The sequence below is a fragment of the Oncorhynchus mykiss genome, chromosome 21 (genome assembly GCF_057628025.1).
Source record: "Oncorhynchus mykiss isolate SJ-2025 chromosome 21, ASM5762802v1, whole genome shotgun sequence".
NCBI classification, from domain to species: domain Eukaryota; kingdom Metazoa; phylum Chordata; class Actinopteri; order Salmoniformes; family Salmonidae; genus Oncorhynchus; species Oncorhynchus mykiss.
In genome coordinates this window covers 57,962,137-57,977,529 of record NC_143042.1, presented here as the reverse complement: position 1 = coordinate 57,977,529, position 15,393 = coordinate 57,962,137, and the positions used below count along the sequence as shown (strand labels likewise).

Sequence of the window (15,393 nt, the reverse complement as noted above, 5' to 3'; positions counted from 1 at the left end):
GTTATTAATCAGTCCCTACACTAGTGATGTCCCATTCCATAGGGTTATTAATCAGTCCCTACACTAGTGATGTCCCATTCCATAGGGTTATTTATCTGTCCCTACACTAGTGATGTCCCATTCCATAGGGTTATTAATCTGTCCCTACACTAGTGATGTCCCATTCCATAGGGTTATTTATCTGTCCCTACACTAGTGATGTCCCATTCCATAGGGTTATTAATCTGTCCCTACACTAGTGATGTCCCATTCCATAGGGTTATTAATCTGTCCCTACACTAGTGATGTCCCATTCCATAGGGTTATTAATCAGTCCCTACACTAGCGATGTCCCATTCCATAGGGTTATTAATCAGTCCCTACACTAGTTATGTCCCATTCCATAGGGTTAGTAATCAGTCCCTACACTAGTGATGTCCCATTCCATAGGGTTATTAATCAGTCCCTACACTAGTGATGTCCCATTCCATAGGGTTATTAATCTGTCCCTACACTAGTGATGTCCCATTCCATAGGGTTATTAATCAGTCCCTACACGAGTGATGTCCCATTCCATAGGGTTATTAATCAGTCCCTACACTAGTGATGTCCCATTCCATAGGGTTATTAATCAGTCCCTACATTAGTGATGTCCCATTCCATAGGGTTATTAATCTGTCCCTACACTAGTGATGTCCCATTCCATAGGGTTATTAATCTCTAACTACACTAGTGATGTCCCATTCCATAGGGTTATTTATCTGTCCCTACACTAGTGATGTCCCATTCCATAGGGTTATTAATCAGTCCCTACACTAGTGATGTCCCATTCCATAGGGTTATTAATCAGTCCCTACACTAGCGATGTCCCATTCCATAGGGTTATTAATCAGTCCCTACACTAGTGATGTCCCATTCCATAGGGTTATTAATCAGTCCCTACACTAGTGATGTCCCATTCCATAGGGTTATTAATCAGTCCCTACACTAGCGATGTCCCATTCCATAGGGTTATTAATCAGTCCCTACACTAGTTATGTCCCATTCCATAGGGTTAGTAATCAGTCCCTACACTAGTGATGTCCCATTCCATAGGGTTATTAATCAGTCCCTACACTAGTGATGTCCCATTCCATAGGGTTATTAATCTGTCCCTACACTAGTGATGTCCCATTCCATAGGGTTATTAATCAGTCCCTACACTAGTGATGTCCCATTCCATAGGGTTATTAATCAGTCCCTACACTAGTGATGTCCCATTCCATAGGGTTATTAATCAGTCCCTACACTAGTGATGTCCCATTCCATAGGGTTATTAATCTGTCCCTACACTAGTGATGTCCCATTCCATAGGGTTATTAATCTGTCCCTACACTAGTGATGTCCCATTCCATAGGGTTATTTATCTCTAACTACACTAGTGATGTCCCATTCCGTAGGGTTATTTATTTCTAACTACACTAGTGATGTCCCATTCCATAGGGTTATTTACTGCACTAGTGATGTCCCATTCCATAGGGTTATTTATTTCTAACTACACTAGTGATGTCCCATTCCGTAGGGTTATTTATTTCTAACTACACTAGTGATGTCCCATTCCATAGGGTTATTTATTTATAACTACACTAGTGATGTCCCATTCCATAGGGTTATTAATCTGTTCCTACACTAGTGATGTCCCATTCCGTAGGGTTATTTATCTGTCCCTACACTAGTGATGTCCCATTCCATAGGGTTATTAATCTGTCCCTACACTAGTGATGTCCCATTCCATAGGGTTATTTATCTGTCCCTACACTAGTTTCTCTGTTTTGGAGGGACACTCCCCCACCGAGGGACAGTCCCCCACCGAGGGACACTCCCCCACCGAGGGACACTCCCCAAGCGGGATGGCTAAGGAGGGCTATTAGTCTAACACTTCTCCCTCTCCCTCCAGGCTCGTGGTCTCTCTCCTCAGTGGGTGTTCAGTGCTAGAGGAGACTACAGCAGAGCAGCTGAGACCCTGCAGGAGGCCATACTGAACTCTGATGTACAGGACGAGACTATGACACGCATCTACAACACACGCATGATGAGGGTAGGTAGGGGATAGCTGTGTCTGTCTCTGTCTGTCTGATTCTCTGTCTCTCTCTGTCTGTCGGATTCTCTGTCTCTCTGGTGGTCTGTGTATACCAGTCAAAAGTTTGGACATACCTACTCATTTAAGGGTTTTTCTTTATTTTATACAATTGAGATGGTTTGGGATGAGTTGTACCGCAGAGTGAAGGAAAAGTAGCCAACAAGTGCTCAGCATATGTGGGGAACTCCTTCAAGACTGTAGGAAAACCATTCCTCATGAAGCTGGTTGAGAGAATGCCAAGAGTGTGCAAAATTGTCATCAAGGCAAAGGGTGGCTACTTTGAAAAATCTCAAATATGTTTAACACTTTTTCAGTTACTACATGATTCCATGTGTGTTATTTCATAGTTTTGATGTCTTCACTATTATTCTACAATGTAGAAAATAGTATAAATAAAGAAAAACCCTGGAATGAGTAGGCGTGTCCAAACCTTTGACTGGTCCTGTATATATGTAATGTGTGTGTGTGAGGGTTTATATATATATATATATAGATCGATAATGGTTATGTGTATCTGTGTATATATATATATATATATATGTGTGTGTATATATATATTTATGTATATGTATATATATATATTGTGTGTGTTTGTATATATGTAGTGTGTGTGTGTTCATACACACTACCGTTCAAACGTTTGGGGTCACTTAGAAATGTCCTTGTTTTTGAAAGAAAAGCATTTTTTGTCCATTAAAATAACATCAAATTCATCAGAAATACAGTGTAGACATTGTTAATGTTGGAAATGACTGTTGTACCTGGAAACAGCTGATTTATAATGGAATATCTACATAGGCGTACAGTGTTCCAATGGCACGTTGTGTTAGCTAATCCAAGTTTATAATTTTAGAAGGCTAATTGATCATTAGAAAACCCTTTTGCAATTATGTTAGCACAGCTGAAAACTGTTGTTCTGATTAAAGAAGCAATAAAACTGGCCTTCTTTAGACTAGTTGAGTATCTGGAGCATCACCATTTATGAGTTCGATTACAGGCTCAAAATGGCCAGAAACAAAGACCTTTCTTCTGAAACTCGTCAGTCTATTCTTGTTCTGAGAAATGAAGGCTATTCCATGAGAGAAATTGCCAAGAAACTGAAGATCTCGTACATCGCTGTGTACTACTCCCTTCACAGAACAGCGCAAACTGTCTCTAACCAGAATAGAAAGAGGAGTGGGAGGCCCCAGTGCACAGTTGAGCAAGAGGACAAGTACATTTGAGTGTCTAGATTGAAAAAGAAACAGACGCCTCACAAGTCCTCAACTGGCAGCTTCATTAAATAGTACCCGCAAAACACCAGTCTCAACGTCAACAGTGAAGAGACAACTCCGGGATGCTGGCCTTCTAGGCAGAGTTGCAAAGAAAAAGTCACATCTCAGACTGGACAATAAAAATAAAAGATTAAGATGGCAAAAGAACACAGACACTGGACAGAGGAACTCTGCCTAGAAGGCCAGCATCCCAGTCTCCTCTTCACTGTTGACGTTGAGACTGTTTTTTTGCGGGAGTAGTACGAGATCTTCAGTTTCTTGGCAATTTCTCTCATGGAATAGCCTTCATATCTCAGAACAAGAATAGACTGACGAGTTACAGAAGAAAGTTAATTGTTTCTGGCCATTTTGAGCCTGTAATTGAACCCACAAATGCTGATGCTCCAGATACTCAACTAGTCTAAAGAAGGCCAGTTTTATTGCTTCTTTAATCAGGACAGCAGTTTTCAGCTGTGCTAACATAATTGCAGAAGGGTTCTCAAATGATCAATTAGCCTTTTAAAATGATAAACTTGGATTAGCGAACCCAACGTGCCATTGAAACACAGGAGTGATGGTTGCTGATAATGGGCCTATGTACGCCTATGTAGATATTCCATTAAAAATCAGCTGTTTCCAGCTACAACAGTCATTTACAACATTAACAATGTCTACACTGTATTTCTGATCAATTTGATGTTATTTTAATGGTCAAAAAAAAGCTTTTCTTTCAAAAACAAGGACATTTCTAAGTGACCCCAAACTTTTGAACGGTAGTGTGTATCTCAATGACTTCCTTAGATAATGTGTGTTTTTATATAATATATATATATAATGTGTGTAATGTGTCTCTACAGGTAGAGTATTACTTCCTGTCCCAGTACGTGTCTGTGGTTGAGACTCCGTTCCGTCACGTTTTGCACGGTCGGGGGGAACACACTCTGAGTGCTCTCACCGAACACCTTTCTCTACTGACCTCCGACCCCAGGCGCTTCAACGAGGCCCTTTTCCGACGGCAACTAGCCCTGTTCACCTGGACACTGCAGGGAGCCGCCAACGCTCTGAGTGGAGACATTTGGAACATAGACAATGTCTTCTAACATAAACACATGTAGAGATGCATACACACACACACACACACACACACACACACACACTATACACACACACACACATTACACAAACACACTATACACACTCTATCTCACCTCTCTGTCCTGACAGTATTTCTGGTGTAGGCAGACAGACACCTCTCTGTCCTGTCAGTATTTCTGGTGTAGGCAGACAGACACCTCTCTGTCCTGACAGTATTTCTGGTGTAGGCAGACAGACACCTCTCTGCCCTGACAGTATTTCTGGTGTAGGCAGACAGACACCTCTCTGTCCTGTCAGTATTTCTGGTGTAGGCAGACAGACACCTCTCTGTCCTGACAGTATTTCTGGTGTAGGCAGCTATAGTCCAGTCTACTGCATAGGGCTCTAGTCCAGTCAACTGCATAGGGCTCTATTCCAGTCTACTGCATAGGGCTCTATTCCAGTCTACTGCATTGGGCTCTAGTCCAGTCTACTGCGTAGGGCTCTATTTCAGTCTACTGCATAGGGCTCTAGTCCAGTCTACTGCATAGGGCTCTAGTCCAGTCTACTGCATAGGGCTCTATTCCAGTCTACTGCATAGGGCTCTAGTCCAGTCTACTGCATAGGGCTCTAGTCCAGTCTACTGCATAGGGCTCTAGTCCAGTCTACTACATAGGGCTCTAATCTAGTCTACTGCATAGGGCTCTATTCCAGTCTACTGCATAGGGCTCTATTCCAGTCTACTGCATAGGGCTCTATTCCAGTCTACTGCGTAGGGATCTAGTCCAGTCTACTGCATAGGGCTCTAGTCCAGTCTACTGCATAGGGCTCTATTCCAGTCTACTGCATAGGGCTCTAGTCCAGTCTACTGCATAGGGCTCTAGTCCAGTCTACTGCATAGGGCTCTATTCCAGTCTACTGCATAGGGCTCTATTCCAGTCTACTGCATAGGGCTCTAGTCCAGTCTACTGCATAGGGCTCTATTCCAGTCTACTGCATAGGGCTCTATTCCAGTCTACTGCATAGGGCTCTATTCCCCTCCTGTTCCCTCTAGTCCAGAGGGCTCTATTCCAGTCTAGTGCATAGGGCTCTAGTCTAGTATACTATAGGGCTCTAGATCAGTCTAGTGTACTACATAGGGCTCTAGTCTAGTATACTATAGGGCTCTAGACCAGTCTAGTGTACTACATAGGGCTCTAGTCTAGTATACTGTAGGGTTCTAGACCAGTCTAGTGTACTATATAGGGCTCTAGACCAGTCTAGTGTTCTATATGGGGCTCTAGACCAGTATACTATAGGGCTCTAGTCCAGTGTAGGGTACTATATAGTGTACAGGGTGTTATTTGGGATTGCTCTTGAGCGTTAATCTGTGTGATTCTTTAGTATTTCCTCTCCATGACGACCTGGTTGCTCCTCCATGGCTGATCCCCAAATGGCTCCCTATTGCCTTTATAGTGCACTATATGACACCCTGGTAATGAGTGTAGTGCGCTCTATAGGGAATAGGGTACCGTTGGGACTCACCCTATAGGATCCTGTTACTTCTATAGACACTGACCTAGGATCAGTGGTCAGGCTTAGAGTGGTGCAGGGTGATCTGGTCCTAGATCAGCCCTTAGGGTTAGTAACGACCTCCAGGTTTCTGATGTAACAGTGATTATCGGGGGCAGTGACTCCCATAATTATGACAGTTATACAGTACTGTCCTCCAATCAAACAGCAGTATCTGCTATCAATCAACCCTCATGTCACAAACACGGGAGTGGGGCTTAAATGGTGAAGGTGAGAGGTCAAGCCAGGTGACCTGATTTGTTCAATGGAGCCTGGGTATTATTTTGCTGACGCCTCCCTTTCTCTGAGAATAACCTTAGAACCCTGACCTCCTTGTTTGTGACATCACAGGTCAGCCAGTGTTGTTGAGGACTGTGTAGTGTTTTGCTACTTTGTCCCAATAAAGTATTTTCCTCTTGTTTCATAACCATCCTGTGTCTGGCCTCTCCTCCTCTCTTCCTCTCCTCCTCTCTTCCTCTCCTCCTCTCTTCCTCTCTTCCTCTCCTCCTCTCCTCCTCTCCTCCTCTCTTTCACTAACTTCCTACACAGTCATAAAAATACATCATAAAACCACTGGGGCAGATTTAAAACATTTTATTGAAGAACAATAACCATTTGTTCAATGTGACACAACTGTAAAACAACATCTGCCAACAGTCAAACATCACTGTCAGGCTGTTTACTGAAACAGTCAAACATCACTGTCAGGCTGTTTACTGAAACAGTCAAACATCAATGTCAGGCTGTTTACTGAAACAGTCAAACATCAATGTCAGGCTGTTTACTGAAACAGTCAAACATCAATGTCAGGCTGTTTACTGAAACAGTCAAACATCAATGTCAGGCTGTTTACTGAAACAGTCAAACATCACTGTCAGGCTGTTTACTGAAACAGTCAAACATCAATGTCAGGCTGTTTACTGAAACAGTCAAACATCAATGTCAGGCTGTTTACTGAAACAGTCAAACATCACTGTCAGGCTGTTTACTGAAACAGTCAAACATCACTGTCAGGCTGTTTACTGAAACAGTCAAACATCAATGTCAGGCTGTTTACTGAAACAGTCAAACATCAATGTCAGGCTGTTTACTGAAACAGTCAAACATCACTGTCAGGCTGTTTACTGAAACAGTCAAACATCACTGTCAGGCTGTTTACTGAAACAGTCAAACATCACTGTCAGGCTGTTTACTGAAACAGTCAAACATCAATGTCAGGCTGTTTACTGAAACAGTCAAACATCAATGTCAGGCTGTTTACTGAAACAGTCAAACATCACTGTCAGGCTGTTTACTGAAACAGTCAAACATCAATGTCAGGCTGTTTACTGAAACAGTCAAACATCAATGTCAGGCTGTTTACTGAAACAGTCAAACATCAATGTCAGGCTGTTTACTGAAACAGTCAAACATCACTGTCAGGCTGTTTACTGAAACAGTCAAACATCAATGTCAGGCTGTTTACTGAAACAGTCAAACATCAATGTCAGGCTGTTTACTGAAACAGTCAAACATCAATGTCAGGCTGTTTACTGAAACAGTCAAACATCACTGTCAGGCTGTTTACTGAAACAGTCAAACATCAATGTCAGGCTGTTTACTGAAACAGTCAAACATCACTGTCAGGCTGTTTACTGAAACAGTCAAACATCAATGTCAGGCTGTTTACTGAAACAGTCAAACAGTCAAACAGTCAAACATAAATGTCAGGCTGTTTACTGAAACAGTCAAACATCACTGTCAGGCTGTTTACTGAAACAGTCAAACATCACTGTCAGGCTGTTTACTGAAACAGTCAAACATCACTGTCAGGCTGTTTACTGAAACAGTCAAACATCAATGTCAGGCTGTTTACTGAAACAGTCAAACATCACTGTCAGGCTGTTTACTGAAACAGTCAAACATCAATGTCAGGCTGTTTACTGAAACAGTCAAACATCAATGTCAGGCAGTTTACTGAAACAGTCAGGCTGTTTACTGAAACAGTCAAACATCAATGTCAGGCTGTTTACTGTTTACAGTCAGAACTATTAAAAACATCAACCACAGTTGCTCTGTCCTTCCTGAGAGACTACAGATAAAGTCACTGGATAGATTAGTCATGTCTGTCTGGCGATGTGGTCTGAAGTCTCTGGGCTCCATTAGTCATCCTGGGATCAGTGTTGTTGGACTGAGGGGTCGTCTCGTCTCCCCTGGCAGGGCTGGATCTGCGAGTTCAGAACCAAGCAATCAATATCCTACGACATGGATTCTACGATATGTTGTTTTCTACAGAATATTCAATGTCATTTAAGTTAGCTCTAGGTACTGTATTTCTGTCTTACCTGGCTATGGTGTTGCTTCCTCTCTGCCTCTCTGCTCTCCTTCCCCGTCCACTGGAGTAGCCTGCTCTCCTTCCCCGTCCACTGGAGTAGCCTGCTCTCCTTCCCCGTCCACTGGAGTAGCCTGCTCTCCTTCCCCGTCCACTGGAGTAGCCTGCTCTCCTTCCCCGTCCACTGGAGTAGGCTGCTCTCCTTCCCCGTCCACTCCTGTCTCCTCTCCCCTCATTCCCTCTCCTTCTTCCCCTCCTGTTTCCTCCACACCCTCTTCATTTCCCTCTCCTTCTTCCCCTCCTGTTTCCTCCCCACCCTCTTCATTCTCTCCTTCATTTCCCTCTCCTTCTTCCTCTCTTATTTCCTTCTCTCCTTCTTCGCCTTCTTCACCCCCCTCCTCTTCATCACTGTCACTCTCTTCCTCATCACTCTCTTCACTTTCCTCTCCTCCCTCTTCCTCCCCCTCTCCCCCCTCTTCTTCTCCCTCTCCTCCTTCCCCTCCCTCTTCTCTTTCCTGTCCTCCCTCCTCCTCCTCTTCATCACTTAAATGACTGTAGTCACTCTGTTGCAGAGAGAATGATGGAAAGAGTCGGTTAATCGCGCGCGTGTGTGTGTGTGTGTGTGTGTGTGTGCGTGCGTGCCACTTACCCCCTCTCCTTCATCGTTGTCTGATCTTGTCACCCGTCTCTTGTGGACCTGAGAGATGGCGGGAGAGACAGAACACAGCCTGTTAGGAGGGAGATGGAGGGAGACAGAGAGAGAGAGGCAGAACACAGCCTGTTTGGAGGGAGACGGAGAAAGAGAGGCAGAACACATCATGGGACGGAGGGAGGGAGAAAGAGAGGCAGAACACATCATGGGACGGAGGGAGGGAGAAATAGAGGCAGAACACAGCCTGGGATGGAGGGAGGGAGAAAGAGAGGCAGAACACAGCCTGGGACGGAGGGAGGGAGAAAGAGAGGCAGAACACAGCCTGGGATGGAGGGAGGGAGAAAGAGAGGCAGAACACAGCCTGGGACAGAGGGAGGGCGAAAGAGAGGCAGAACACATCATGGGATGGAGGGAAGGAGGGAGAAAGAGAGGCAGAACACAGCCTGGCATGGAGGGAAGGAGGGAGAAAGAGAGGCAGAACACAGCCTGGGATGGAGTGAGGGAGAAAGAGAGGCAGAACACAGCCTGGGACGGAGGGAAGGAGGGAGAAATAGAGGCAGAACACAGCCTGGGACGGAGGGAGGGAGAAAGAGAGGCAGAACACAGCCTGGGATGGAGGGAGGGAGAAAGAGAGGCAGAACACATCATGGGATGGAGGGAGGGAGAAAGAGAGACAGAACACAGCCTGGGACGGAGGGAGGGAGAAAGAGAGGCAGAACACAGCCTGGGATGGAGGGAGGAAGAAAGAGAGGCAGAACACAGCCTGGGACGGAGGGAGGGAGAAAGAGAGGCAGAACACAGCCTGGGATGGAGGGAGGGAGAAAGAGAGGCAGAACACATCATGGGACGGAGGGAGGGAGAAAGAGAGGCAGAACACAGCCTGGGATGGAGGGAGGGAGAAAGAGAGGCAAACACAGCCTGGGACGGAGGGAGGGAGAAAGAGAGGCAGAACACAGCCTGGGACGGAGGGAGGGAGAAAGAGAGGCAGAACACATCATGGGACGGAGGGAGGGAGAAAGAGAGGCAGAACACAGCCTGGGACGGAGGGAGGGAGAAAGAGAGGCAGAACACAGCCTGGGATGGAGGGAGGGAGAAAGAGAGGCAGAACACAGCCTGGGATGGAGGGAGGGAGAAAGAGAGGCAGAACACATCATGGGATGGAGGGAGGGAGAAAGAGAGGCAAACACAGCCTGGGATGGAGGGAAGGAGAAAGAGAGGCAGAACACAGCCTGGGACGGAGGGAGGGAGAAAGAGAGGCAGAACACAGCCTGGGACGGAGGGAGGGAGAAAGAGAGGCAGAACACATAATGGGACAGAGGGAGGGAGAAAGAGAGGCAGAACACAGCCTGGGATGGAGGGAGGGAGAAAGAGAGGCAGAACACAGCCTGGGAGGGAGAAAGAGAGGCAGAACACAGCCTGGGACGGAGGGAGGGAGAAAGAGAGGCAGAACACATCATGGGACAGAGGGGGGGAGAAAGAGAGGCAGAACACAGCCTGGGATGGAGGGAGGGAGAAAGAGAGGCAGAACACAGCCTGGGATGGAGGGAGGGAGAAAGAGAGGCAGAACACAGCCTGGGACGGAGGGAGGGAGAAAGAGAGGCAGAACACATCATGGGACGGAGGGAGGGAGAAAGAGAGGCAGAACACAGCCTGGGACGGAGGGAGGGAGAAAGAGAGGCATAACACAGCCTGGGACGGAGGGAGGGAGAAAGAGAGGCAGAACACATCATGGGATGGAGGGAGGGAGAAATAGAGGCAGAACACAGCCTGGATGGAGGGAGGGAGAAAGAGAGGCAGAACACATCATGGGATGGAGGGAGGGAGAAAGAGAGTCAAAACACAGCCTGGGATGGAGGGAGGGAGAAAGAGAGACAGAACACAGCCTGGGACGGAGGGAGGGAGAAAGAGAGGCAGAACACAGCCTGTGATGGAGGGAAGGAGGGAGAAAGAGAGGCAGAACACAGCCTGGGATGGAGGGAGGGAGAAAGAGAGACAGAACACAGCCTGGGACGGAGGGAGGGAGAAAGAGAGGCAGAACACAGCCTGGGATGGAGGGAGGGAGAAAGAGAGGCAGAACACAGCCTGGGACGGAGGGAGGGAGAAAGAGAGGCAGAACACATCATGGGATGGAGGGAGGGAGAAATAGAGGCAGAACACAGCCTGGATGGAGGGAGGGAGAAAGAGAGGCAAAACACAGCCTGGGATGGAGGGAGGGAGAAAGAGAGGCAGAGAGTAAGAGTTACTTACAGGGAATGCTAGACTCATGCCCAGTAGACATATCCAGATCAACACTATCCTCATGACCTGTTAACAGATCAACAGTAATCGTTGTTAGTTTAACTAACAGACCTGTTAACAGACCAACAGTAATAGTTGTTAGTTTAACTAACAGACCTGTTAACAGACCAACAGTAATAGTTGTTAGTTTAACTAACAGACCTGTTAACAGACCAACAGTAATAGTTGTTAGTTTAACTAACAGACCTGTTAACAGACCAACAGTAATAGTTGTTAGTTTAACTAACAGACCTGTTAACAGACCAACAGTAATAGTTGTTAGTTTAACTAACAGACCTGTTAACAGACCAACAGTAATAGTTGTTAGTTTAACTAACAGACCTGTTAACAGACCAACAGTAATAGTTGTTAGTTTAACTAACAGACCTGTTAACAGACCAACAGTAATAGTTGTTAGTTTAACTAACAGACCAACAGTAATAGTTGTTAGTTTAACTAACAGACCTGTTAACAGATCAACAGTAATAGTTGTTAGTTTAACTAACAGACCTGTTAACAGACCAACAGTAATAGTTGTTAATTTAACTAACAGACCTGTTAACAGACCAACAGTAATAGTTGTTAGTTTAACTAACAGACCAACAGTAATAGTTGTTAGTTTAACTAACAGACCTGTTAACAGATCAACAGTAATAGTTGTTAGTTTAACTAACAGACCAACAGTAATAGTTGTTAGTTTAACTAACAGACCAACAGTAATAGTTGTTAGTTTAACTAACAGACCTGTTAACAGACCAATAGTAATAGTTGTTAGTTTAACTAACAGACCAACAGTAATAGTTGTTAGTTTAACTAACAGACCTGTTAACAGACCAACAGTAATAGTTGTTAGTTTAACTAACAGACCAACAGTAATAGTTGTTAGTTTAACTAACAGACCTGTTAACAGACCAACAGTAATAGTTGTTAGTTTAACTAACAGACCAACAGTAATAGTTGTTAGTTTAACTAACAGACCAACAGTAATAGTTGTTAGTTTAACTAACAGACCTGTTAACAGATCAACAGTAATAGTTGTTAGTTTAACTAACAGACCTGTTAACAGACCAACAGTAATAGTTGTTAGTTTAACTAACAGACCTGTTAACAGACCAACAGTAATAGTTGTTAGTTTAACTAACAGACCAACAGTAATAGTTGTTAGTTTAACTAACAGACCAACAGTAATAGTTGTTAGTTTAACTAACAGACCTGTTAACAGACCAACAGTAATAGTTGTTAGTTTAACTAACAGACCAACAGTAATAGTTGTTAGTTTGACTTGTAGATCAACAGCATCGTCTTCATATTGTCACTGTATCATTCATTATGGAATATGACCAGGCCTCTACACTACGGCACCACACCACTACTACACATGACCAGGCCTCTTCAGCAACAATCTCAACGTTACAACTCCAGATAACATAAAAGGTGAACGTTTAAGCAAACCGTTTGTTTTCTCCTAATTAATCTCAGTCCGGTTTTACCTGATGCTCAGCTGAAAGTCTTTAAACAGCAGACTGGTTCTGTAGTCTGTAGGTCTCTAATCCAATGTTTCAGACCAGAGTTCTGGTCCCTATTGGGGTTGATTTAAAACTCACACCAATCAGAACTCCTCTCACCCTGATCAACCAATCACAACACAGATAGGACGCATCACAGGCCACTCCTTCGCCCTGCGGTGGGTTGTTCTGAAACCTGTGGTTGGGGGTGGGTGTGTTAAACTCCTGAACAGATGGTTTTAAAATGTTTTCATTTCACAGTTTTATTATACAACTCTGTTATTCTGAGACAGCTGATTGGACAGGATATTTCTACATTATGATGTCTGGGGATGTGTTGTTGGGTTCAAACCGGTGGTCCTCTCCTTCACTCCTGGAGTGGTCTTCTCCTCTCCTTCTCCTCTGGAGTGGTCTTCTCCTCTCCTTCACTCCTGGAGTGGTCTTCTCCTCTCCTTCACTCCTGGAGTGGTCTTCTCCTCTCCTTCACCCCTGGAGTGGTCTTCTCCTCTCCTTCACCCCTGGAGAGGTCTTCTCCTCTCCTTCACCCCTGGAGAGGTCTTCTCCTCTCCTTCACCCCTGGAGTGGTCTTCTCCTCTCCTTCACTCCTGGAGTGGTCTTCTCCTCTCCTTCACTCCTGGAGTGGTCTTCTCTTCTCCTTCTCCCCTGGAGTGAGTGGTCTTCTCCTCTCCTTCACTCCTGGAGTGGTCTTCTCCTCTCCTTCACTCCTGGAGTGGTCTTCTCTTCTCCTTCTCCCCTGGAGTGGTCTTCTCCTCTCCTTCTCCCCTGGAGTGGTCTTCTCCTCTCCTTCACTCCTGGAGTGGTCTTCCCCTCTCCTTCACTCCTGAAGTGGTCTTCTCCTGTCCTTCACTCCTGGAGTGGTCTTCTCCTCTCCTTCACTCCTGGAGTGGTCTTCTCCTCTCCTTCTCCCCTGGAGTCGTCTTCTCCTCTCCTTCACTCCTGGAGTGGTCTTCTCCTCTCCTCCCCGTTCCTCTCCTTCACTCCTGGAGTGGTCTTCTCCTCTCCTTCTCCCCTGGAGTGGTCTTCTCCTTGCTTCCCCTGATCCTCTCCAGGAGGTGTTATGTGGTATGTGGTCTTCTCCTCTCCTCCCTGCTCCTCTCCAGGAGGTGTTATGTGGTATGTGGTCTTCTCCTCTCCTCCCTGCTCCTTTCCAGGAGGTGTTATGTGGTATGTGGTCTTCTCCTCTCCTCCCTGCTCCTCTCCAGGAGGTGTTATGTGGTTTGTGTGACTAGGACAGGGTCAGAGCGGGACCTAGACTGTGGCTTGGTTTATAGGACCATAGAGACGGGATCACACCCAAAACTGAACAAAACACAAATGCCCACTGTCTCTGTTTGTTTCATATTCGCCCCCTCCAGCACCACCCCAACACCAACAAGTTAAAATTGAGCGTTCCTTTGTTTAGTAGTACAAAAAGATGGCGGAAGATGAGTGTTAAACATGACATCATCAGGAGGCAATGCCTACATGGTTAAAATCACACAAAGCACAACAATGATGTCATTGAAAATGAAATTGAAATGTAAGTTTAAGTGTGTGTGTGTGTGATCATATAAACCCATTTAAAAGGCCTCTACGTTACACAAGTCACTTGGCCAGTGTTTTATTGTGGAACACTTTATTTACTAGTAAACATGAAAAACACAACTGTAAAATGAGACACACATAGAAAAGCACATATTAGATATCTATATAAAATATATCTATAATCTATATAAAAAGGTACTATTGCAGTCCTACAAGCTTGAGACATAGTATGACATCTGGCTCTGGTTCTCTCTCTCTCTGTCTGGTTCTCTCTCTCTCTGTCTGGTTCTCTCTCTCTCTGTCTTGTTCTCTCTCCCTTGGTCTTGTTCTCTTCCTCTCTCTCTCTCTCTGTCTTCCTCTCTCTGTCTCTCTCTCTCTCTCTCTATCTGTCTCCCTGTCTCTCTCTCTCTCTCTATCTGTCTCTCTCTCTCTCTCTCTCTCTTCCTCTGTCTTGTCTCTCTGTCTCTCTCTGTCTCTCTCTCTCTCTCCTCTCTGTCTCTCTGTCTCTCTCTCTCTCTCTGTCTTCCTCTGTCTCTCCTCTCTCTCTCTGTCTTCCTCTGTCTTGTTGTCTCTCCTCTCTCTCTCTGTCTTCCTCTGTCTTGTTGTCTCTCCTCTCTTTCTCTCTCGCTGCCTAGCTGGTACTAGAGTCACTGCCGTTATTTGTCTGTGGAGATTGATTCACTTTAACTTTTAGAATCACTTAGAATCACTAGAGTTGCTTGACTCACTTGAATTGCCAGAATCATTTGAATCACTAGAGTCACTTGAATCACTTGAGTCACTTGAGTCGCTAGAGTCGCTAGAATCGCTTGAGTCACTAGAATCACTTGAGTCGCTAGAATCACTTGAATTACTAGAGTCACTTGAATCACTAGAGTCACTTGAGTCGCTAGAGTCGCTAGAATCACTTGAGTCGCTAGAATCGCTAGAATCACTTGAGTCGCTAGAATCGCTTGAGTCGCTAGAATCGCTTGAGTCGCTAGAATCGCTTGAGTCGCTAGAATCACTTGAGTCGCTAGAATTGCTAGAGTCACTAGAGTCGCTAGAGTCGCTAGAGTCACTAGAGTCGCTTGAATCGCTAGAGTCACTAGAGTCACTAGAGTCACTAGAGTCACTAGAGTCGCTAG

General features: G+C 45.2%; 1 protein-coding gene and 2 long non-coding RNA genes across 3 annotated transcripts in view; 1 reads left to right on the top strand and 2 right to left on the bottom strand.

Annotated features, from left to right (window-relative positions):
- Positions 1–6,406, top strand: part of tfr2 (transferrin receptor 2) — an 80,877-nt gene extending 74,471 nt beyond the window's left edge. The window contains exons 16-17 of the mRNA XM_090213388.1: positions 1,916–2,060; positions 4,213–6,406. Coding sequence (XP_090069514.1) covers positions 1,916–2,060; positions 4,213–4,451 — 384 coding nt within the window. The 3' untranslated portion in view covers positions 4,452–6,406. The remainder of the gene's footprint in view (positions 1–1,915; positions 2,061–4,212) is intronic.
- A 148-nt stretch (positions 6,407–6,554) lies between these two features.
- On the bottom strand, positions 6,555–8,850 carry LOC149973532 (uncharacterized). The gene is made up of 2 exons (XR_016490408.1): positions 8,301–8,850; positions 6,555–8,183 (listed from the first exon to the last, which is right to left on the bottom strand). It is a non-coding gene; the product is annotated as an uncharacterized LOC149973532 (long non-coding RNA).
- Positions 8,851–8,935: 85 nt separating this feature from the next.
- Positions 8,936–13,997, bottom strand: LOC149973531 (uncharacterized). Its single transcript, XR_016490407.1, has 3 exons — positions 12,707–13,997; positions 11,187–11,243; positions 8,936–8,984 (listed from the first exon to the last, which is right to left on the bottom strand). It is a non-coding gene; the product is annotated as an uncharacterized LOC149973531 (long non-coding RNA).
- Between the last annotated feature and the right edge of the window lie 1,396 nt (positions 13,998–15,393).